The sequence below is a fragment of the Ambystoma mexicanum genome, chromosome 2p (genome assembly GCF_040938575.1).
Source record: "Ambystoma mexicanum isolate Mex_15411 chromosome 2p, UKY_AmexF1_1, whole genome shotgun sequence".
In the NCBI taxonomy this organism is placed as follows: domain Eukaryota; kingdom Metazoa; phylum Chordata; class Amphibia; order Caudata; family Ambystomatidae; genus Ambystoma; species Ambystoma mexicanum.
In genome coordinates this window covers 625,905,179-625,930,436 of record NC_090923.1, presented here as the reverse complement: position 1 = coordinate 625,930,436, position 25,258 = coordinate 625,905,179, and the positions used below count along the sequence as shown (strand labels likewise).

The 25,258-nt window shown below is 48.8% G+C and overlaps 1 protein-coding gene across 2 annotated transcripts in view; it reads right to left on the bottom strand.

Annotated features, from left to right (window-relative positions):
• The window catches only part of RBM6 (RNA binding motif protein 6), a 1,836,548-nt gene that overhangs the window by 1,278,406 nt on the left and 532,884 nt on the right, over positions 1-25,258 (bottom strand). For both annotated transcript variants that reach the window (XM_069644148.1, XM_069644149.1), the window contains exon 7: positions 19,988-20,061. In XM_069644148.1, coding sequence (XP_069500249.1) covers positions 19,988-20,061 — 74 coding nt within the window. The remainder of the gene's footprint in view (positions 1-19,987; positions 20,062-25,258) is intronic.

Below are 25,258 nucleotides of genomic sequence, written 5' to 3'. Positions count from 1 at the left end.
CACCACTTTTTGGTGCAATGTTAAAGATACCGCCGGTTTATTTAACATTAAATCACCAGTTGGGTCTTTTTACCAGAACTCTTTTCTAAAATGGCGTTCGTGTCCATCTCTGTAACTCCAACCAAGGTCGGGCCCTTTGTTCCACTTTTTGGCGGGCTTCTCCACAGAAGCCCTCCAACTGGTGCCACTCTGTCTGGGTTCCACAGGATGTGTGGGTGGGGGAATTGGCACCCTGGACTGCGTTGCCTTAGCAACTCAAGTCCCACTCTGTTCTGATTGGCCCAGTGGTGAGCCGCCTGGCTCACCACTTAGCATGTATGAGTGACAGCTAGGTTGTTGAATGGGGGTTTTTCTGTATAAAAGCAGGGCTTTTGGGACGGGAACTTCAAAAGTCACCACAGGACCTAAGAAATCCGAAGAGGGGAGAAGCTGAGCCATCTGCAACGACGACACCACCGGTGGAGCCCTGCTGCAACGACCTGACCACTTTCCCGACGACAAGAGGAGATCTTCTGCTGAAAGAGTCTTCTTCCTCTGAGCTGGTGGGATCAACCAGTTCGCCATTTCGCCTTCCAGGACGTCCCTTGGTCGAATCGCTCGTGCAGAGCACCCCGGCGGCCGGATAGCCAAGCACCACTGTGACCGCGAATACCAGGAACGCACCTTTTAACCGACTGTCTCTGCGGCTGGTTTCTTCCCTGGACAGTGACTCCACGTTTCCTCCTCGACGAGATTATCTCTTCCCCTGGTCGAAACCACAAACTGCACCCGCTGCCAGGAACAACTGCCACCGCTGGAGCTTCCTCAACTTTGAAGGTACTGTGTTCCACCTGGCCTCCCTTTCTACGGTTTGCTAAAGGTGACCCTTAAATCCTTGGCTTTCCAACTGGGTTGGCCCCCAGACCTTCTAACTTTACCTTCTGAATCAACCCAAACTCTTTTGAACATTTTTACAAAGACTTGAATGCATTTCTCAACTGTGGATCTTGGGCACATTTCACCTTGCTCCATTTAAAGTGGGCCTGGCCTATGAACTTTGGCTCTACAGTAGACTGCCTTCTTTAACTTGTTTTGGTCTTTTAAAAGTGTTGGGAACTGTTTTATTTTCATGATCTGCCCTTTTCTCTCCCTTTTACTTAATTATTGGAGTGCCATCTAAGTTACGCGCTCACCTCTGTTTAGACAAAAAGTGGTGTTTTGACTTAGACTTGTCTAATAATTCTTAAGGGAGGTGTGTATACTTTTTCCGATTGTGTTTTGAACTTGCTTTGATTAATAGTGCTAGTGTATTTTCTAAAGTGTGTGTTAAATAATTATATACTTTTGATACCAAGCTCTGGTTAGTGTTTGCTTGCTCTAAATGTGTTTTAAGCCCTATTGTGTATCCTCTGTATACTGCCTTACTCTTCTTGAGAGAAGTCTGACTGCTCAGCCACAGCTACCAGGTAAATCTGGATGGTACAGACTGCTACCAATTGGGTTTACTGCTTACTCATGTAGTCTTAATCTTTTTGCAGTGTTCCCCAAGGGAACTGCACAGGATTCTGCCTAACAGTCTTTCCCGTAACTAATATGACACATGACAAGCCATCTTTTTGATATAATTGTTACAGCCATAAATAAAATGCATGGTGGTCTGGGAGTTTGAATCTCAGAGTTCACCAATTGAGTATGTGACCGATGCCAGTCTTCCATACAATACGTGGCAAAATGCTACATAATTTATGATCCAGAATCCAAGAGAGGGGGGGGACTTTAGGGGCCAGTTATAGTCAGCTGTACACTTAAATCGTTCAACCAAATGCAACACTAGGCACTTATTGAAAACCATAGGGGTCGCGTCCAGAGGGAAGCAGTTTCATGAAAGGAGTACCTTCGAAGTGGTATCGGTCAGTTTCCCCGCCATGAACCTTAACAAGGTTACCTTTTAGTTAAGCTACTGAAAAATGTATTGTTCTAAAAAAGCAACTATGTACCTGTAAGATTATTTCTAGTAATCAGTCAAACACAAAGTATTCCTACAACTGAATTCAAGAACGAAGTGGGATATGCTGAACAAGGCTGATGAAAATAAGGATTTAAGGTTATTTTGGAGCCTAAGAGCAAGGAACACACTTGGACCTCGGAAAAGCAGGTTAGGATAGCATCTTGGAGGTGCACATTTTCTGTGGGCAATGCCCTCTCAACACCCAGGCATCTACTCTGGCAGGAGGGGTGAGATGGCACAGCTGCTGTTTGCCAGAAGACACCCGAGCCCTGCAACAGAGCATAAGAGGTGAATGTTTCCAACTGCGTTCACCTTGGTGCATGACCAGAGGGCTGTTGAACAGCTAATCCCTGGAATTTCGCAGTGACTTGAAGACCAAAACGTCTTAAGGGGGATGAAGTCAGCCTTGGTTCCGAAGGCATGTCCAGGAGCTTCACCTGAGGATCTGGAGTGAACCATGGGGCGTGCCATCCGATTGTACCCGTTGTTATAACACGTCCAACTCAGCCGGCGTATTAAAGGCCGAAATGAAAGACTTAGCTCACCGCCTGCCATCCAATACCAGTGCATTAAAGCCCTCTCACATATCTTCCACTGGGAGGTTTTCAGTCGCCTCAGACACCACCGAACAGAGGCCAAACGAAAATGACATCAAGTCACAAGTCGCATTGTCCCAGGAAGGTGTCCAGCACAGGGGGGGGGGGGGGTTAAAGCCACTTGCCTCTTACAGGGTAGAGGCCAGCACCATGTGATGTTCCCCTGCACCATAGAATTCCTCTGGGATGTGTCTCGCATATCTTGGGCAAAGTGGTTCTAGCCCAAACAAAATAAGATCACCTTCCGACATCTTTGACATGGTATTTGCCCATGGAAAGAGGGGCATATTTCAGAGGCGTTTCAGTAGTCATGGTGCTGAAAGTGAGCAGGGCGGACGTCAGGATTTTGACAGCAGAGGATTCCAGTACCGGTTCGGGCTTGAGACCTTCCGAGCTGGGGCCAAGGCCATAGGTATGCAGCAACAGTCCTGTGTGGGCTCTCTGCTGGCTCCTGCAAGCATTGCAGGCCCTGTTGATGCCACTGGCGAAAAGGCAGAAGCCATCAGCATCGTGACAAAAAAGTTGATCTTTAGACAGATGCTCTCCCTTTTTCTCCAAAGTGGAGGAGTGGGTTGGCAATGGTATAGGTTATCTGTGGTGCCAAACCCTCTGAATCTTCCATGGAACAGTGACTCCACCTCTTCAACGATGGAGAATGTTGCATTAAGGAGTTGATAGGGGGGCAGGACCGATTGTAAAGCTGGTCTTTTCAGGTCAAGGAAATGAACAAAGTTACTCACCGTAGTGACTACCTTACTCCTAGTCCCTAGTCCCCTTTCCTCCATACTTTTGGGAAATTCCACCCAGTGGGACGGGACTGGAGCACTTTTGTAAAAAAAAGCATCAAATTAAAAAATGTGTCCTTCCTCCTTTTACACAGGGTACCGCATGCGGCTGTAACCTCGTCCCTCCTTAGCTCTGCACCGCGCATCGCTCTTCAGTCCTTTTCTATCGCCAGGTCTGAGACCTTTAAGCAATAATAGAGGATACTTATTAGAGGGGACGGCGGGCTGGCATATGGAGGAAAGGGGACTATGGACTAGGAGTAAGGTAGTCACTACGATGAGTAACTTTGCTATACTCCAAGGTCCCGTCCCCTTTCCTCCATAATTATGGGAGATTACCAAGCACTCCTCACAGGAGAACAGGTGGATGGAATTCATTTACTGAAAGAGGTTCTTAAGAACGGCCTGACCGAACTGAGCATCAGCTCTGCAGCTCAGGTCTAAGCAGTAATGCTTACAAAAAGCTGATGGGGATGCCCACGTGGCTGCTCTGGCAATGGTTTCCCAGGGAACATTTCTGGAAGGCAACGGCAGCTGCCTTGCCCCGCACAAGATGAGCATTAATTCCCTTTGAAGGCTGAAGGCCCTGAACGGTATATGCCTCTGGAATACAGGAAGTAATCTATCGGGAGATAGTTGCTTTCGAGGCCGGCTTTCCTTTCGGATCTCCAAAGGTCACAAAAAGCTGGGAAGAGCTCCTAAGTTTAGATGTTCTGTCCAAATAAAACTTAAGAGCTCCTCTGACATCCAAATTATGCAATACCCTCTCGGCATCTGAGGCCGGGTCTGGAAAGAAAACGGGTAAGGAAATAGGCTGGTTCAGATGAAAATCGGATACTTTTGGAAGGAAAGAATTATAAGTCCGGAGGACAACCTTATCCTTATGAAAGGTGATGAATGGATGGTCTACAGACAAGGCCTGAAGCTTGCTTCCATGCCTGGCAGACATCACCGCAATCAGAAAAGAATTTTCCACGAAAGGAACTTCAAGATCACCGTAGCCATGGGCTCAAAAGGTTTATGGCATAAGGCAGTGAGGACCACATTCAATTCCCACTTTGCAGGTCTATTTCTTCTTTATCCACATGTGCGCAACCCACATCGAAAGTGTCTTAATGACAGGGTGTGTCAATGAAAAAGAGCAAGAGTCCATGGACAGGTAAGCAGCGATAGCCAACAAATAAGTCTTACAAGACATGTATGCCTGAAGTTACCAGATGAGTAACGAATGACAGGACCGTGTCAATGGCAGCTTCTATGGGGTCCAGCTGCTTAGCTAAACACCAGTGACAGAACCGGAGCCACTTGCTACTATACTGAGACCTTGTTGAAGGTTTTATAGCTGCCTGGATAATGTGCATGTTATCCGTGGACAAGTTGAAACTTTCTAAAGATTTGAACTCAGGCACCAAGCTGCCAAGATGAATGATTGTGGGGAGGGTTGCCACATCTGCTGATCTCTCTGGTGAAGCAGGTCGTGAATAGGTGGAAGCCTGATCGGTGAGTAGACTGACAGATGCTGAAGCTCCGAAAACCAGAATCGGGCTGGCCACCAAGGGGCTATGAACAGGAGAGTGCAATTTGTGGTGTTCCTGAGCTTGCATAGCACCCAGTGAATCAGAGGAAGAGGCCGGAAGGCATAGGCCCTCTTGTTGTGCCACGGAATTAAAAGCGCATCCCCCAGGGAAGAAGCTCCAAGCCCGTTCCTGGAAGCATAAAGAGGAAGTTTCCTGTTTGTTGATGTCGCAAAGAGGTCTACTTCTGGAGTGCCCCAATGGCGAAAAAGATTGTAGAGGATCTCCATGTTCAGTTCCCACTCGTCAGCTGAGAGAGTCTGCAATCACTTTCAGTTGCCTGGAATGTGCACTGCCAGCAGCCAAACACTGTGCTGAATGCCCCATTCCCAAATCTGAATGGCTAGATCTACAATGGGAGGTGACCTGGTATCCCCACGCTTGATGTAAAACATGGATACCGCATTGTCTGTGTGGATGCGGACCACTTGGTTCACAATCACTGGCTTAAAAGCTTTGAGCGCCAGGAAAATTGCCAGAATCTCCAGATAATTTATGTGAAATTGTCTGTCCTGTGGCGACCACAGGTCGAAAACCTAAAGATGATCCAACGTCGCGCCCAACCCAATAAGGGAGGAGTCAGTCGTAATGATCGTTTGAGAGGACAGCTCCTGAAAAGGAGCGCCCACCGACAGATTGCTGGAAGATGACCACCATGGGAGCTCTGCCATCATGCAGGGAGGAACCAGAATTATTTTGGTGTCCGTGTCCACTGCCTGAAGCCAGGAGCTCTGAAGAGCCACCTGGTTAAGTCGCATCTTGAGACGAGCAAGGGGAAGAGCAAGCATGCACGAGGCCTAGAAGCATCTGGAAACACCAGGCCGACATGCTCTCTAACTGAATGAAAACCTGACACGTGGTCAACAGATCCGCCATCCTCTGCACAGTTAGGAATACTCTGGAGTCGATATTGTGTCAACAGAAACCCAGGAATATCAGGTCCGGAGAGATCGCCATGGAGGATTTACAGCAGTTCACCGACAGCCCAAGGCAGAACAGGAGCTGGAGGAGAGAATGAAGGTTGCTCAAGGCTTTCACTGGACAAGGAGTGCACAGAAGCCAGTCGTCCAAATATGGATACACATGAATACCCTGTAGCTGAAGAAAAGCTGCAATGATCGACATCGCTGTGAAGACACGTGGCGCTGATGCTGAGACCAAAAGGGAGCCCTCGCAATTGGAAGAGCTCCTCTCCCAGGGAGAACCGCAGATATTTCTGTTGCAGGCTCCAGATCAGGATATGCATATACGCGTCCTGAAGGTCCAAAACGCTGAGCCAATCGCCCTTCTGAAGAGGACTTTATTTGGCAGGGCGTGATCATCTTGATTTTCTCTTGGGGAAGAGAAAGGTTGAACTGGGAAAGGTCTAGGATGGTGCGCAGACCAGCCTGGTTGAGTTTGGGCACCATGAACAGACTAGAGTAAAAACCCTCCCCTCGTTCCACTAGGGGAACAGGTTCCACCGCTTTGCTATCTAGAAGCTTCTGGACCTCAGCTCTGAGGGAGGGCGTCCCCGACTGCTGAAAGGGAGGATTTAAGAGTGAGGTAGGGGGGAGGGGCAAGCGGAAGCCCGCCCGAGCGATGGACAAAACCCACCGGTCTTCGGTGATGGTTTGCCACGCCTCCAGATGAGACGAGATTTATCCTCCCACCGGCGTCTCATGCGAGCGCCAAAAAATATAATTTTGGCGGAGAGACTACCTGTTCCTGAAGAGGAGAGGCTGAAGACCGAGAGAAAAATCGACCCCGTTGCGGTCTCCAATGGGAGCTACCTGTCGGGGGGGGTGGGGATCAGCTCTGCGTGACCTGTGGTCCTGCAACCCTCTGAAGCCTGAGCAGGACTGAGCCTGGGATCCAGATCTCTGAGCTTGAACTGGAGGCTTCACAAGCACTGACAGACTTGGCAGTTTGCGTGCTCGCCTTAGTCTTTTTAAGCTCCTCATCTGTTGAAGAATGAAACTCTGCCGTCAAAAGGCAGGTCCAGAACTTTATCTTGGACCTCCTTCGAAAACTTTGTTGCATGAAGCCAAGCTTGACGAGGGGTGTCCACCCCCAACATGAGGCCTCGAGCTGAGGTGTCGACATGGTGAGCTGCAGCCTCCAGTATATCCTGTGCCAATACCCTGGCGTCTGCCAAACTGCCTTTAAAGTCTTCCAGCCTGTCCCCAGGAATGAACAACTGGAAGTCCGACAAGTCCCTCCACAGTTTCATATTCGCCGCCGCCAAAATGAGCTCTGCATTAGCCTGATGCAATTGCAGCGCTGAGTTGGCAAAAACCTTCTTGGCCAAGGAATCGAGCAACTTGTCTTCCTTGGCCAGAACTTGAGCCGCGGCAGCAGAGGTCGCAGAAGCCGGCTTGGATTGCAGAGTGGCGGCCGCAACCACTGTTGAGGAAGGGAACAGACATGATGCCAAGGCTACTTCCTCGGAGGTGTGAAGCCTGTAACGGGCGTCAATTCTCTTATTTATATGTAGCCCAGTGTGGGGTTTATCCCAGACTTAGCGGGCCTCGGCCAGAACGTCCTTCTGAAGGAACAGGACGGTGCGCTCCTGTGGAGACAAGGTGAGCGCCCCCAAAAGCATCCCTTCCTGCGGAACGGGTGCCTCAGATACTGGTATGTCAAGGAGTGACATGTCCAGAACCCGGTCATGGAATGCTCTAACAGAGCGAAGCTGGTCCTCATTATCCTGGTCTGCCTGAGGGTCATCCAGAACGTCAGGATCTGCCGGTTGCGATGTGACCAGTGTCAAATTAAAGTCTCGCTCTGCTGGAGTCTTGTCAACCGGAGACAACGGTGGCGGAAGAGGTGGAGGCGGGCCAGGAGGTAGAGGTGGTACTGCTGCCGGTGCAACGGGTGCAGTGGCTGGAACTGCCGGGGCAGGATGCAGCACCAGAGGGCAGATCTCCCTAAAAAGACCTTCAAAGTACTCCCTCATGGGATCAGTGTTCAGAAGACTCTGAAACTTCCCAAAAAGGCATCCTCTGCCGAAACTTTAGGTACTGGAATGGGCAGAGGCCGCTCATGAGGGGCATACCCCCAAGAACGTAGTGAGGAAGGCTGCCACGAGGGCCCGCCACAAACAGGGTCTACAAAGACGAGTGGGGCAGAAGCAGGAGGAAGCGAGACCGTATGCAGTAGTGCATCATAGCGCGCCAGTCATAGGAGGGGCGGAACGGATTCACACTGTACCGTGGACAAGGTTGTCCACAAAAAAGAACGTTCCCAGCACCTGTCGACGATAGCGTGGGTGTGAGGGAAGAATCCAAAATGGCCACCGTAGACACGTGGGAAGGCCCGCCATTTTGTGAGCATCTGAGGAGAACTGCGTCATGTGTGGATGAGGCAGATAATTCCACAGACTGGTCTGGGGACTTGATCGAAACTTTAGCCTTGACACAAGGATCCTTGGCAGAGCCGGGATCTATGGGGCCTGGGATGTTTACTGGACATCTGGTTGTGAACCTTTGAATTAGCCTCCAGGAGAGGAACCTCAACCAAGCCAGTAAGAGGAGAAACAGTCAGCGACCTCTCCATGTGCCCCCTACACAGAATCGGTACCACTGCGAGCGCGGGAATATTGAGGAATCCACCTCACAGACAATACCTTAATGGGTGTCTCAGTTCTGTCGGTACACACCTTAGCCTCTATGAGAGGACCCTCTGAACGGAGTCCAGTCTGTATAGCTCCCCCGAGAGAGGCCTCAAACCGTGGTTCGCTACAGAAAGCCTCAACAGAGGCCTCAGGGAGCACCATGGTGTCTGTATGGGAAGCTCCAGACAAGGAGACCTCGGAGCAAACTCCGGTACCCAAAACACAGCACGACTGGGCTGGCTATTAGCACACGATTGGTGAAACTCGGATCATGATCCGGTGTAGGCAGGCCCCTCATGGAAACCCTCAGAAAACCCTGGTACGCCCATTAGGCCTGCGAGGTACCTCAGGGGAAACCCTGCAAGCAGAGCTTTTGAAGCCCCTCCCGGACCTGTAGGACCGCGGGAAGGAGTCCCCCGGCCGGGGTGCCCTAAGAAGTAAAGAACTTACCGGGTGTCTCTTTTCGTCAATGAAGTTGAAAATGCAGTGGAGGAACTCGCTGGAAGATCTCCTCCCACTGACGAAGACGACGCTGAAGTGCCCAGACCGAATGGGAGTCGCAGTAGAAACACGAGTCCCAATGGTGATCCGGTCCCAGACACTCCAAGCAGAAAGAATGGGTATCCGTCGTAGCGAAAAGACGTTCGAGAGAGGAACAAGTAGCCGGTCTGATAGCACAGCGAGTAGAGCTCTCGCTTTGACATCTGTGCAGAGCCTGCTGACGCAGGATCGATTCCCGGCAGGGTCAAACTCAGCCTTTCAACCTTCTGAGGTCGACAAATGAGCACCACACACCGGGGGTGGTAATAAGCAGCACTCAGATACCTGAGGGTTCATAGCACTATATAAATGCTAAATAATTATTAAGAGACAAATCCCAAACAATCCGGCATAGACTGAGGACTATGCGACCGCAGAACCGGAGCAGGAGAGAAGGACAACAGGCTAGAAGAAAAATGTCTTCCCGGTGATGCAAGTGCGTCCAGCCCCAACCGCGTGGAGAAAAGGACCGAAGAGCGATGCACGGGGCGGAGCTAAGGAGGGCGGGGTTACGACCACATGTGGTACCCTTTGTAAAAAGAGAGGAGGGACAACATTTTCAATTTGATGCTTTTTTACAAACGTGCTCCGGTCCCGTCCCACTGGACAGAATGTTCCAAAAGTATGGAGGAAAGGGGATGGGATGTAGAATTATATAAGTTATTCACCGTAATGACTAACGTACTCAGTCTCACCTTTTTTCCTCCATACTGTATGGGAGTCCCTCACTAGGGACGATAAACAGAACCTTTTTCACATTTTCTTCAACTTTCCATTTAGATGTGCGCTGGGGCGCAACTGGGAGCATGTTCTCCCTGACTCGGCCCACCAGCGCCACTCAGTCCCCTTTGACGCATCGAGATTACAATTGCCTAATGACACTGGTTTATTACGGGGGGAGGATGGTGGGACATATGGAGAAAAAGGGACTACGAGTACGTTAGTCACTACGGTGAGTAACTTGTAATTACTCCTAAGTCCTTCCCCCTCCCTTTGCACCATACTGTATGGGCGATTACAACTGATTGCAGTCCTGGGAAGGAAGTTGCCCCTTTAAGAAAACAAGTTCTTCAAAACTTCCTGGCCAAATGCTGAGTCTGATCTGGCGCTGGCATCCAAACAATGTTTGCCCAAGGCCGATGGGGAAGCCCAAGTAGCCGCCTTGCTTTGTCTGCCATGGAACAAGTCTTTGGAAAGCCATGGCCTTGGCTTGCATGGTGTGGGCGTGCTTGTTTGCTGGCAAAGACCTGTGCTGCCCTTCATATGCCTCTTTGATTGCCATAACCATCCACCTTGCTATGGAAGCCTTGGAGGCATGACAGCACGGTTTAGGCCACCAAACGTGATGAATAACGCATCCGATTTACAGCTGCTCTTTGTCCTGTCCAGGTAAAATCTTTGAGTACGCCTGACATCCAGACAGTGCAATACTTTCGAAGCCTCATTTGGATCCGCAAAGAATGTTGGAAGTACTATCTCCTCATTAAGATGAAAAGCTGACGCGACCTTAGGGAGAAATGCAGGGTGCGTCCTAAACTCCACCTTGTCCCGGTGAAATGTGGTATAGGGCTCTGAAGCCACCAGCGCCTGATTCTCACTGATTCTGTGTGCTGAAGTAAGGCCTACTAGTAGCGCAATCTTCCAGCCTGGTGTCTGCTGACGCCATGGGCTCGAAGTGCTTGTGGGCCAAGGCGCCTAGCACCACGTTAAGGTCCCAGACCAGATATGGGAGCTTGACTAGTGGCTACAACCTGGTCAGGCCCGCCAAGTGCTTTTTAACCACTGGATTGGAGGAGACGACAATGTCCTCTCTGGAGTTCTTGTAGGCCCCTATGACCACCAGATCAATACGGCAAGTTTATATCTGCAAACCAGAGTGAGCCAGATGCGCAGAGAAGTATAACACGTTATCCAGAGAGCAAACCAGGGAGTCTATCTTGTTTGACTTGGCCCAGTGACAGCACGTCGTCCACTTGCTCTTGTATGGACTCCTAGTGGAGCTGCTTCTTGCCACCTGAATGATGGCTAGGTTGTCCTGTGACCAGTGTAGATGTTTCAGGGGGACCTGTTCAGAAAGCACCCTGCCAGGGCTAACATCTGCAGGGTGGGTGTGATCACAGTGCCGCCTTCCTGCTGAGAGAGTAGTGGGGCTGGACCCAAGGGGACATGTACCAGAGGCGGATCCGACAGTTGGAGGAGTTCCGAGAACCAAGGTCTGGCTGGCCACCATGGTGCTATCAAGATGAATCGAAGGCTCCGACTCTCTGACCCTGCAGATGACCCTGTGAATCGACAGAGGGGGGAGGGAAGGCGTATGCATTCATGTCATTCCACGGAATCAGCAGCGCGTCCCCCCACAGAAAGCCCCTGCCTTGTCCCATCCAGGACGCAAAGGGTGGCCCGTCCTCTTTCAACTGCCACTCAGTTGTCGACCCCCCAGCCTGCTGAGTCTGTCCGCCTCCAAGTTGGATTGCCGCAGGAGGTGGATTGCTATTAAGTAAATGTTCGACAGTGCCCACTCCCATATGTCGACGGACAGCCTGCAGAGAGGAGGATACCTGGAATCCCTCCTTTTTGATGTAATACATGCATGTGAAGCTGTCTGTCTGCAAACTGATTTGTTGCTGACAATGGGGAGTAACGCTTTGAGAGAAGGCCAGATGGCCATCATCTCGAGCCTGTTGATGTGTTCTAGTTGTTCCTGGCGTGACCAGACTCCATGGACACTGGTTGTCCAATGTAGCACCCCCCATCCCTCTAGGGAAGAGTATGTGGTAATGGTGATTGTTAGGAAATATTTCCATTTCATGTGTAATTTTCCCTCCAGTTGTGTACCCCAACTTTTTGCTTTGTTTAAACACCATAGTTTGACTTTGCCAGAGGAGCACAGCCTTCTGCTGCACTCCCTTGTGCTTTTTGCTCACTTGTTATGGGAAAACTGACATGCCCCGCCCTTAAAGACAGTCTGTACTGGGAGACGGTTTCCCTTAGTCCTTGTCAATGTTGCAACTTTTCTGCAACATGTTCCAAGTGCACAAAGTACTTTACAGTACAGTGCACTTTGGTCTTCCTGTCATTTCTAAAGGCCCCAGATACACTTGAAGGATTTTTTTAGGTGAAGTGCAGATATGCCTTGGACAAGGCTGGTGGCAGCATATCTTCATGTATTTTTAACCCTTTCCTGCCAGGTAAACCGTGGTTACCGCATTTGTCACAAAGAGGTGGCCTGGCTCCAAAATGGCCATGCCACGAGGTTCTTTGTCCTGTCCTTTGGCCATCTTACCCCTTCCCCAGGTCGAGTCGACCCGGGTCAGTCCTTATTGGAGTATGCATTCTTCCGTGAAACGCCAAGCTTTCGAGGGCTTCTGCATCCATTGCGTGTGCTTCCAGGATGTGGGCTGGTCTGTCTGGTTCTAATACACTTACTGGGTGCCAGAGAGTCTGGTGTGCTGTGAATGCCTGGGACCAACGTGGTCCACGATTGGTCCACGTATGGTATGCCTGCATGTGTGCAGATCTCCCACTGGGTCTTCTTCATTTTGGTGCAAGGATATTTTGGATAAGAGATTGCTCCAAACACCCATGCCATGTCGATCTCTGGAGTTTTCACTGAACGAAGGATCGAAGTATCCTGAAACTAAGCCGCCGAGTCAAGGAACCGCTGGAAGGTTCGTCACCGAGCACACTGTCGTCCCATGGGACCCCTCTGCATCTGGTCGTCCTAGAAGGTCTGCAAAGACGCTTCGACCCATTGGAATAGTAGGTCCAACTATTCTCGGCACCTTCATCAGAACCTGCAAGTAAGCCTTCTCAGGCCAACCAGTAGGCTGACCAGCTTACGCAGGACCTTTGCTCTGTCATCGGAGCCGTTTCGAGGAGGCCCTCGAAACTTGGTACATTGTAAGCTCTGTGTTCACGGCACTCTCACACTGAATTTCGTACACTTGGCGTTCCCAGGTCTGGCGTAAAGTGGGAGCGCCCGAACCGGAGTATACGCGGTTACCATGTCACCCAGCCGTGGTGACGAACTTCACAAGTTCATTACAGCTGTGGTCCTCTGTGCCCTGAAGCCTGAGCGGAATTGGCCTGATCCATCCACCAGGAGCTGCGAAATCGCCACTGTCCCATTTGGGAATCAACGCTGTATCTTTGTCGCTGAAGGAGCTGAGCCGCAAGATTGCCGCATTTGAACCTGCAACCGAAGTGGACTCAGCTGCTGAAGTTTGGTCCGAAGTACGCCGGGGGTCGGTGAGTAATTGCAACCGTAACCGGTGGCCCCTAGCGCCTACATCGATTTTTATGCACAAGTGGCCCCTCTCCTTTCCACTGCACCTGTTTTGCCTTTTTGGGGAGAACCTCAATGAATAGTGGGAACTTATTCTGCATCACCTCACCCACCTTCCTGAGCTGCTACAGACCCTTGGAGACCCCGTTTTTCCCCCCATCTGCATTACCGCGTGCGCCAGCATTGCAAGTACATTTAAGCAATAGGCTCCACTCTTCTTAGGGATTAGACTGCCTTTCAGTTAGGATTGTGTTTGATGCAGAAGGGACTAAAGACTATTTGCACTGCCTGTTTTCTTCCCCTTTTAGGTTGTGGACCCATTTTGTGCATTAACCCATTAGACCCCTTTGGTCTTGTATAAATGTGTATTGATAGGATTGTGTTGGCTTAGAAATATTAATGTGATTTTGTTTGCGTGCTGAAATTCAAAGGCCTTAAATTAAATGTATATGTTTTTTGAATTTATACACCTGAATATATACACCTGAATGGGAATGATTTCTAAGTGCCCTTTACTCTCTCTGCTCATTGAGGTCTTACAGTCACCCTCACCCCTCCTGAGACTTCGTCTTGACCGCCGCCAATACTACCTTGATTGGTCTGGCTTGTCCAGAAGGCTACCCTGTTCCAAGAAACTAGGCTGGCCTTCTGAACCTCTGCCCACCAGGCCTGCCTGCTAATAGGTTGGCATCTGCCCCCCACCACCAAAGGTCCTGGTGAAGGTGCTGTGGTATGCTGACTAGAGCCGCTTGGGAGCCCGTTTCCCCCGATTCCAAAAGGCTGAGAAATGCAAGTGCAGCCTCTTCATTTTGAGCCTTCTGTGTGGCACAGCCAAGAGGCAAGACGCCATTATTCTGATAAGGTGCTGGTATCACCATGCTGAGGTTACTGGTCTGCTGAGAAAAGGCCCAGTGGCCCTCTTGAGTGCTATTATCTTGTTCTCTGATGGTAAGATTTTCCGCTCTGGTATCCCAAATTAAACCCAGTACTGTTAAGAACTGCATGGGGAGTAACTGACTTATTGAGGTTGATGGAGAACCCCAAATCGTATAACATGTGCATCAGTAGTGCGGTTTACTCCCTCGGACGAGCCAGTCGTCGAGGTAAGGATAAAGGTGGTGGTCGTCCGCCCTGAGCAGAGCTGTTACTGCATTCATTGCCCTTGTAAAGACCCTCAGGCCGAATTGAGGCTAAATGGGAGGACCTTGTATTGGAAATCAAAGCCCATGATCCTGAACTGGAGGAAGGAATGATGGGGCTCCCAAATCAGGACGTGTAGCTAAGCATCTTTCAGATCCAGGGAGCACATCCTGTCTCCCCCACACAGTGTCTCAGCAATGAGTACTGGAGTAACCATCTTGAACTTTTGAAGAGATAGGGAAACGTTTCAGGATGAATCGTCTAGAACAACAGAGGCCAGCCTAGTTCTTTTTCTGTATGGCGAATATCCGTGAATAGAAGCCGATGCCTCATCATGAAGCTGGAGCCTCCTCTACCGCCTGACTTGCAATAAGCAAGTGGATTTCCATCAAACAATTTTGTGTCCCAATCTGTGGGAGTGGAGAAGAGGAAAGAGGAAATGGAGGCATCGGCAGATGGAAGCCAGAGGAAACTACAGAGGATTTGTGCTGGCTGGGCGACCTGTCGGGCTGTCTAGAGCGGCGCTCCTGAACCCCTGAAGCCACCAAAGGTAAGACCTCTGTCAGAGCATAAGTGACTTTGGCGATAGGCCTTGGGTGCAGATTCATTCAAGATATACAAGGACGTCGCTGTTTGGGAGCCATTTGTCTTTTCCCCCCGCAATCCCCTTTCAAATGGCAGGTCAAGAATGCTCTCCTGCACATCGTGTTAAACTCGGTTGCCTTGAGCCAAGTTGTTGTCCTGATATCGGTGGCGAGACAGATAGCTCTGGCCGCGGTGTCAATGTGTGCCACTGTAGACACCATGATATCCTGGGCCACTATCTTCGCCTCTTCCAACCCTGCCTTGAACTTAGCCTGACTATATGCAGGGAGCTCCAGGAGGAAGTCCGCTATCTCCCACCAAAGCTTTTGGTTCACCACTGCGAACATGGCGTCCGCATTGGCCTGGCACAGGTGGAGCGTAGCATTCGAGTATAACTTTTTGCCATAGGACTCCAGCAGCTTTTCCTCCTTGCCTATGAGGGCTGATGTAAGGGTGATGTAAGGGCAGATGAAGGGGTCTGCGGTTTAGAGTATATGGATGCCGTAGCTATAACCGAGGAATGAGGCTGGGGTGCACCGACAGTCAGTCCCCTTCCGCAAGTCTGTACTTGGCGTCTAGGCGCTTATTCATAGGCTGTGTGGAATGTGGCTTTACCCAGCCCTTCTTAGCCAAGGATTCTACATCGTTCTGTAGAGGGATACCTGTCCGTGTGGTTGGGAGGGTTGTCAGCACCTCTGCCAGGACCCCCGCCTCAGGTTGTACAATCTGCGGCATCCCCAGGTACTCAGCGACACCCGCCAGCCTCTCTTGCAAAGCCCTCGCTGAGGAGAGAGTATCCTGATCCTCATCTTTCTGTCACCCCCCTGCTGTGTCCTGCTGGTCAGACCTGCGGAGGGGGTTGCGGAGAGGGCAAGGACCAAGGTCAGAGCTTGAGGCAGTACAGGAGAGACCCTATCCTTAATGACCCCCGAGAATGGTTCCCCATCTGAGGCGACTTCATGAGGGTGAGAAACCTATCTGGCATGCTTGTGAAGGGCTTGGTTGCGTGGAAGCAGGTCCCTGAAGCTGTGTCTGCTGCTGTGTTCTTGCCGTCCCTTGTCTCACTAAGCCGCGGTCTGTATCGCCCCTGTGCGGAAGTGGTTGGGTATGAGGTGGACGAGGTAACGGGCTCTGTCCAATCCCATCTCAACGTACGTTCCCATGCCTGTGCACCATAGTGAGGAGGCTCAGGATGTGCTGCCATCTGGTCTGGCTGGGTGGCCATTTTGTCATGCCCAGCGCCACGTGCCTGCTGCGTAGTGCCTGATGAGGTGGGCTCAGTCTCCGCCTGCACGCTTTAGAGCAAAGGCTCGGACCTTCCCTGCACTTCAGGTAGGGACCTGGAAGGTGGTGTGTCCTCAACCATGACGCCGGCAGTGCTAGTGCTGCGTATAGGCGCCCCTTCGGGAGCGAGCCCAGTGTTCGAGCAGAGCCCTTCGGGGAGATCCCCGGTATTAGGGCCTTGCGGCCCCTCAGCGGTAGGACAGGGAGGATCCTGGGACCCCTTGGCCTATTGGTCGGTAGCTCTCGGAGCGCAAGTCCCCATGCTGGTCTTGGTGACCTGGAAGGCACCTCCCGCTTGGACGCTTCCCAGGAAAGGAGTCCCCCTTGCGGGGTGCAGAGGCAAAGAGGACACCTAACTTCGGCCTAGTCTTCCTCCTTACACATGCCTTGATGTCTTCTGGTGGTGATCTTTCGAACAGCTCCTTCCACCTGGCTATGCGCTGCAGAGTCAGTGCGTCGCAACAGCCGTCCCAGCGATGGTCGGGCCAAGGCCCCTGAGGCAGAGCGCGTGAGGATCCGACGTGGGGAAGGAACCCTCGAAGGCCGGACACCTGCTGAAAGCTCCAGTCGACATGCGCCGGAGCGGATCATTGCACCAGAGGACAGAGTATTATTCTGATAATTGCTATGTAGAAAATGGAAAAAAGGAAAATATCCCAGGGAAGAGCGTGTGGAATTACAAGGCCAGAAGCCTAACCCTGGAGCACTGGTGAAAGCGGTCTGTTCCCATTGATGCGGAAAAGAGGAATGGGGAGTGGGGCATGTGGAGCGCATGCTCCCAGGGCCACGCCCCAACATGCATCTAAATTTAAAGGGGAAGACCTTTTTTCTGGCGAAAAAGGTTCCGTTTCCTGTCCCTGGCGAGAGACTCCCATACAGTATTGAGGAAAGGGCACTGACTTAGTGTTCATCTCTTCTCCGCGCCCAGTGGCTTGGAGTCCTTGAGTCACTTATGTGACAAAGATTTTAGCACCACGCCCTCTGAAGGACTTCGGGTGCATGGATTGGTACAACCTGCAATCATGCAGGTCGTGTTCTTCCCCCAGGCAGTGTAAACAATTCTTCTGGGGGTCTGAGGCAGCACAAACAAGCAAGATTAAAGCACAAGGCTTTATTTGAGGAAATCTTGCTATCCATTTAAAAAAGAAAAACAACATTTGTGAAGTGGACAGAGTGCAGAAAAAAAAGGAAATTACTTCATGGGGTGTCAGCTGCATATATAACTGGCCCAACATCACCTCATGTAGTATATTCAATTGGAGGGGGGCTGTACCCTCGGGTTGTTGAAAATGTTTCCAAAGGCAGCTTGCAATAGAGATAAAATATCAGATGAGGAATCCGTTGGGAGGAAAGATTCCATTACAAAATATTTTTTTAAACACACAAAAACGACAACACGAAGGTAGTAATTGCCTCATTTCTATCATACATTTTTGTGGTGTTCATCCCTAACCCGGTTATTCATCCCACGATTGTAAAGTGCTCCGTTGCTCCCGAAGCTAGGTCTGCGCTCAGTAAATACCCTAAGATGAAGATGTGGCAGATAATGAGAGAGACGAAACATTGAAATTAGCTATCTACTGATGTAATTAGGATAAAAATACATATTGGATATTTTGGTATAAAAAATTTTAGTTTGCACATTACATTTATTGTGTGGAACTTTCATTGGATTAAAAACCAATTTATTGCAATGTTCCATTTTTTGAAGGACATAAAATGTATGAATTTTGCTTTAAATTGCGTTTGATAATTTTTCAAGTGATTAAAAACAGATTTTCTTTTTTGTTTTTCAACTGAAGAGGCATTATTTTTTAGGACACACTAAAGTAATTCGTGAATACATGTGTAGGAATAAATTGTGTTTAAATAAGCGTTCAAATGAATCAGGACAAAAACATTTGTTCCATTTTCATTGTTTATGTCTCTGATGTTCCTTCAGTTATCTGGATTCCCCCTCTCCTTTTTGGGCTAGGAGTAGGTATGCAACACCAAGAATCTACCTTCCTAGCCGAACGGCAAACATATGCAGACAGCCATGTTGAACTTTATTTCATACTTTTGGTATGGCGGTTCAAATGAAGACTGGGCTCTTGCACTATTGGGTTACTAACTCATCAAAATGTTGACTAAGGCGAATGTTTGCCTACAGCCCATATTTACAGAAATAAAACGGAAACCCAGTGAATTAGAATTATTGGACACCAATGGTGTTGAACAAGTAACTTCAATGACCTCAGAGTGAGATGAATGTTGCACATATGCTGTGATTTATCTAGCAAATACTTACATCATATATTGAACTTTAAATCATTTTTATAGCGCAATTCCGAGCTATTCAGAGGACAGCGAATGGCATGTTTGAACCCATGCCTTTTGTGGTCTCGTTTTTGCAGCGATTCATACATGACGATGCACCTGTAGAATTATATCCCAGAGAATCAATAGTACTACGATTTTTAAAATATGAATACCCACTCCCTAGATGTTGAAAATGTTAGTGTGACAGGAAAGTGGCCAGGTTCAGAAAAACAATTGAGTTGCCACTTCCATCTCTTAAGAGCAATACAACAGTGGTAAGCAGTTTGACTTGGGAAACTCAAGTCAAGTAAAAGAAACCAAGGTTTAGAAGGTATTCCTTATATGAAACGATTGTTAATTTTAGAAACGCTTTAGATAGTAGGGAGAGGGAAAGAAGTAGATATTTGCCAATTAGGAAGCACTACAAAAAACCCACAGAAACCTACTTCAAATTAACAGCAGTGTTAAAGGTGGAAATCGGCAGGGAAAAGGATTGCAGATGTACAGTGAAGGAAACCGTTGTCTTAGAACATGTGCAACCATATTGTGGGATCAATCGCCATTTTCAGTTAAAGTGAACAGTCGCATTCGTGTGTGCAAGGCCCTGCTAACTAAATATTCTATTCAAGTAGCAGTCCTATTTCTTTGCAAACATCAAACAAAAAATCATCATTAAATTCTCGGTCCCACGAATGAAAGAATGCCATTATACTGTAATAGTAGTTTTCCACTAGCCAAGCTAATCAAATTCATGTTTATAGGAAAATGCATTTGCACCAAAAGGCTATACACATACAACATGGAATGCAAACAGTGTAATCTCAGCTGCTAATTAGAGGAGCGCAATGGTTCACCAAAATGTGTATGGTTTGGTATATATGCAAAAAGACAAGGACACAAACCCAATACACAAGAAACTACATAATCACTTATGGTGTGAACAAAATAAGGTAGATGTTCAAGATAAACGGCGCTTTCCAAAAAATGTGCCTATCATATGCAGAATGGACGTAGGTATCTGCAAAAATTCCACTTCCTTCACGCTAGCATACACATGAACATAACCATCCGGTGGTAAAATCGGACATTTAATTTTATCAGAGGGGGGACAACCCCCTCTTCCATGAGGAGGCATTTTAACTGCCAAATAACTTATGGCCTAGCCCTGCATCGCAATGTGTCGCACGGCCCGAATCTCGCTACCCACAGTCTCCCAGCCTCCCTTGGATGTTCGATCCCACCCAGCCACATAATCTCTCCTAAAGACAAAATCCACAATCCTTTCCAGTAGCATTCGACCGAAGTATAAAGCAACCTGGTTGGATTCCATGCATCCGATGGCCTGCTCCAAGAGGGGAAACTCCACGCAGACGGAGTCGAGGCTGTAACCTGGGGACAGCAGTCAAATACAGATGGGAGTTGTGTTAGTGCCTCTCACAAAAATGCAAATAAGCCACACATCAAAGAATACTTTAATCTCATCTTGAGCACGATAATCTCCCATTTCCTAAACCAGTCCAATTGCAGACAAGATCACACCCTTTCCTCCCACAACATTAACTACAGTATAAATGTGCAACATTTGCAATCCAATTTTAAGTCAGTGGCAACATGTTTCAGCAACAATTTCATAAGTGAGTGTGCGATATTAAGTGTGCCACTTAAACACACTGATCAGAGTTAAAACATTCAAATATTAAGACTTACTTGTCAGCGAGCTAACATTTCTCGATTCCCTGTATACATGTCATAATAGGTACAACATACAAAAAACATTTAAATAGCATGCTTCATAAGTCTAATTAAAGATCCGTTCTTTACAAGGAAGCTAGCATATTGGTCCTCATTTCATTAAAGAATATGCTACAAATAAACTGGAGTTCTGGGCCTCTAAACTGTTTCGGAATTGTAGCAGCAGTGCCATCATCCTGATACACAATATGCAAATGTCAACATAGGTTCACATACAAATAATATTTGAATGTCTTATAAAAGCTTTGTAAAGCATTACAGAAAGTTATGGTACCTTAGTTACTGGGCACTTCCTCCAAAGAAATGCTGCCTATTAATACATCTGGAGCTCATCTTCTACAGGCTTTTATCACTTATCAAATTACATAACGGTCGTCCGAGTGACAGATCAGAAATCCACACACAAAATTCATTTTAAAAAGCAAGACTAAAGGGAATATTATGCAGAGTCTCAAGCTGCTATCAACTTTCCTAAATTCATTGTGTGCCTCACATGTATAATTATAATTGTTAATTTATAACCTTAATACCAGCGAGTGGTTTCTTAGCGCGGGAACGGGATTCGAACCTGTGTTGCGCTGCTGAGCTTCGAATGAGAATACATTGTGTTGCAGAGCCATACCGACTAGGTGTACCAGAGTACCCAAAAGCACATTTGCCTTTCTTTGTATCGAAGACGTTGGCTTAATAAAATGTGTAAGGAGATTGCTTCAAACAAAAGAATGTCCTCCAACTAATACTTATGGAAAGCATGAGGTGCAGCCAAAGGGGCCACCTGGTAGATCACAAAGATAGAGGTGTGCTTTGAAAAGGTTAGAGGTTTCCTAATCTCTGGTTAAATGAGCAGCCCGATTTGGATGCAATAAAGAACAAGCATTGGCAATGCCAACAGTTGGAGTTTTTGTGTTGGCATGAGAAAAGCACTTGCCAGGCACTGTCTTAGTGGTATGAACTGGTCATTGATGGTTACAGGTGCAAACTGGTGCTACCTCAGTTTTTAATAGCAGTGCCTGGCAAATGGCCAATACTGGATTTTCTAATGCTCATTTTTAACAGGACTTCAGTGAAGTGCACAAACATTTGAATTACTATCATCAGACAAGTTTGATGAATTGGTGGTCATTCTTATGTTCCCAAAAAGCAATTTATTTTTATACAAAACAGCCAGCCTCCTATATTAGGAACGGGTTACTTACCTGTAACTCTTCAGCATTGGTCTTGCATGGATTCACATGCTCATGAATATTCCCTGTCAGACTGGGAATCTTCTGTAAATTTAAAGCAGTTTTGACTTCAACTAAAATACTTGGTCTGCTCTATAGCCCATCAGTGTCACTTTGGGTCATACTGCCCCAGCCAATGACACTTCCTCCTAAGCACCACACCAATGGTGGCCACTTTCAGATCTGTTAGCGCAAGTTAAGCGGCACTACGAACCAAGAAAAGCCAAGGCGAAGAAGAAAGGAGGGTTCGCATGTGAATCCATGCTGAAGAACAGGAGTTACAGGTAAGTAACTTTTTCCTTCTCCAGCATGGGTTCTTGCATGGATTCACATGCTCATGAATACGATTACACAGCAGTACATATACACAACCATGTGAGGTGGCAAGGATCACAGAAGCAATACACTTACCCCGGAACAGACTCCCCTCAAACAAACCTGTTGCGCAGCAGTTTCTGGCCAACCCGTGACTCCTCCCTGGAATCCCTGTTGACGCAGTATAATCTTGTGAAGGTGTGGGTAGACCTCCATGTATCAGTCATGCAGATGTCGAACAGGGGAACACCAGAGATGAACGCGGTCGTTGCTGCAATGGCTCTCGTGGAATGGGCTCTCGGCCGACCTTGAAGCTGTCTATTAGCCAGACAATGGCAATGCATGATACAACTAGAGAGCCATCTGGAGATAAAGGCCTTGGACAGGGCCTTCACATGTGCCACAGGTACAAAATACAACAAAGGGAAGATATCTTTTGAACATCCTTTGTGTGTGTAACATAGAACTTCAGGGCAAGCACAACGTCCAGTGAATGCAACGCTCTTTCAGTAGGCATAGAAGGATTTGCGAAGAAAACTGGCAGAACCAAAGGTTAGTTGAGATGAAAGTCTGACAACCTTTGGCATGAAGGAAGGAGGACTTTAGGGGTGTGGAAGGACAACTATGGATGCTTACAGACGAAAGCCTGTATTTTCCCAACCCACCTGGCCGTAGTGATCGCCACAAGGAAGGCGATCGTCCACGACAAACTTCAAAGGGGCTCGATGCATTGGTTCAAACTGAGGCCCCATACTTTAGAGAGTACCACTAAGGAGCCTTCACTGGAGGGAATGTTCTGAAGAGGGCCTGGAGGAACTCTAACTAGCCTGTGTGACCACAAAAGGTTTGCCTGGGGTCCATGTGTAATGGGATACGGCAGTCATGTGGACCTTGATGGAGGCTTGGACGAGGCCAGCCGAGAGCAGGTACGCAAGCAGCTGTGGAGCAGTCATTCACATCAGCGAAATCTTCTGCGGTCGGCACCACACTGTAAAGTGCTTCCACTTGTGCTTGTAGCAAGCCAATGTAGAGGGGGCACTGGCTTTTGCTAGGATACTGCTGCATTCCAAAGGCAGCAAATAGTGTCCAAATTATAAGGCTGCAGGAGCCAGACCATGAGGCTCAGACGCTGGATCCTTGTGCAGTATGGACACTTCTCTGGAAAGGAGGTCAAGAAGTGTCGCAGCTTGACAGCCGGAGCCACCGACAGATGGAGAAGGTCAGAGTACCAGATCTGCCTGGGCCACGCCGGTGCAATGAGGATCATCTTGCAGTGGCAAAGTCTAAGTGGGTTGATCACCCATAGCAACAGCGGAATTGGAGGGTGTGTGTACAGGAAGATTACCTTCCAGGGGAACGAGAAGGCATCCCCCAGACTTCTCGGCTGAGGATATCTGCTGCCAAACTTCTGACACTTGGCAATGGCAGCTGTCGCGAAGAGGGCTATCTGAGAGAGATCCACACGCTGAAGAGATGTGACATTTAAGCTTGTTGAATCTCCCATTCGTGGCGGGACCGCAGCTCCTTGCTGAGAGTCTGTGATGGTGTTCTGGACACCTGAAAGGTGAAATGAGATGTGAAACATGCGTTGAAGAATGGCTAAAGAGATTGCGCTTCTAAGGAGAGCGCTGGGGAGCATGTCACACCCTGTTTCCTGATGTAAAACATGTTGGTGGTGTTGCCAGTGAATATCCACAACACCTTTCCCTGGAGCTGAGGCTGAAAAGACTTGAGAGCCCAGAAGACTGCTCACAGTTCCAGGACGTTGATGTGCAACTCCTTTTCCTCCGGGGAGCCAAAGGCATATGGCGTCAGAATGCACGGTTTTGTCTTCCTGTGAGGTGTGAGCAAACTGACCCCCGATGCCGGGCTTGATGGATTGCCCCATTGAAGGCGATCTTGTCGGTACAATTGCCAGTGACCTGTTGCCATCTGGCATCCAGAAATTCTTGAAGGGGTCTCATCTGTACACTGCAGAAGAGGACCAGATGGATGCAGGAAGACCTTCTCAGCAAGTACTTGGACCGTAGTGTTGCCGCGGAAGCGGTCGACAGCCGTTCGACCTTATCCAGGATGGCCTGCACCCTCTCTTACGAGGGAGTCGCCAGACACAAGACTTGAGTCAGGTACCTAGGAACAGTGCATTCTGCAATGTCACTACGGAAGACTGGAGAGTTGATCGAGAATCCGATCAAAGTCAGTAGTTGGATGGTCTCCGCGGTGTGCTGGGATGCCAGCGCGCAGGAGTGGGACTGGATGAGCCAATCATCCAGGTAAGTGTAGACGTGGATCCCATTGCGCAGCAGGTCCACTGCCACCGTGGCCAAGCATTTGGTGAACACCCTGTAGGCCAATTTCAGGCTGAAGGGAAGGCCCTTGAACTGGTAATGTCACCACTGAACGACAAACAGGAACTTCCGGTGCTTGTGATTGCAGGAAGTGTCAGCAGGTGTCCGCAGGGGAAGCCAAGCCAGTGGCAAGCCGTCAACCAGTGACTACAAGGACCAGTAAGGTAGGAGGGCCAGGGTTGGGAGTTGTACAGCTTTACACTAGATACCTAACCTTGTGCATTGATAGAAGGGCCGCCGTGCCCAAACTGCATTGTCTGCTCTCCAAACTGCATTGATAGGCCTCTCTCCCACTATACAGGTGTCTCAAACTTAGCAGGGCCGCCTTGCCCAAACTGCACTGGTAGACTTTTCTCCCACTATACGGGTGTCTCAAACTCAGCAGGGTCACCGTGCCCAAATTACATTGTCTATTCCCCAAACTCCATTGATAGAAGGGCCGCCGTTCCCAAATTGCATTGTCTGTTCTCCAGACTGCTTTGACAGACCTCTCTCCCACTATACAGGCGTCCCAAACCCAGCAGGGCCACTGTGCCCAAACTGCACTGTCGCCAAGGGAGACGGAGACTAAAGAGAGCCACTGCCAGAACCCAACTATATAACTATACAACTATACAACCCCAACTCCACCCTTACACCCCGACCAAGACAACTAGACTAAAAACAACTCGGAATCGTACAATGCCACGCAAACGACCCACCCAGAGGGAAAGAAGAGAAAAAAGAACAAACACCCCGAAACATCAACTAAGAACCGCAACAGAACACACCCCCACAGACCGGTTCAAAGATCGGACCAACGCGTAAAGAGACCAGTCCCTTTACTTAACTCCATACCTCGCTGAGACCTACTCACCAGATCGAACCAACGTGACGCCAAAACAAACTACACTGAGCAACCAACCAACATCACGAAGAAGGACAAACCCCACCAGATACAACAAGCAC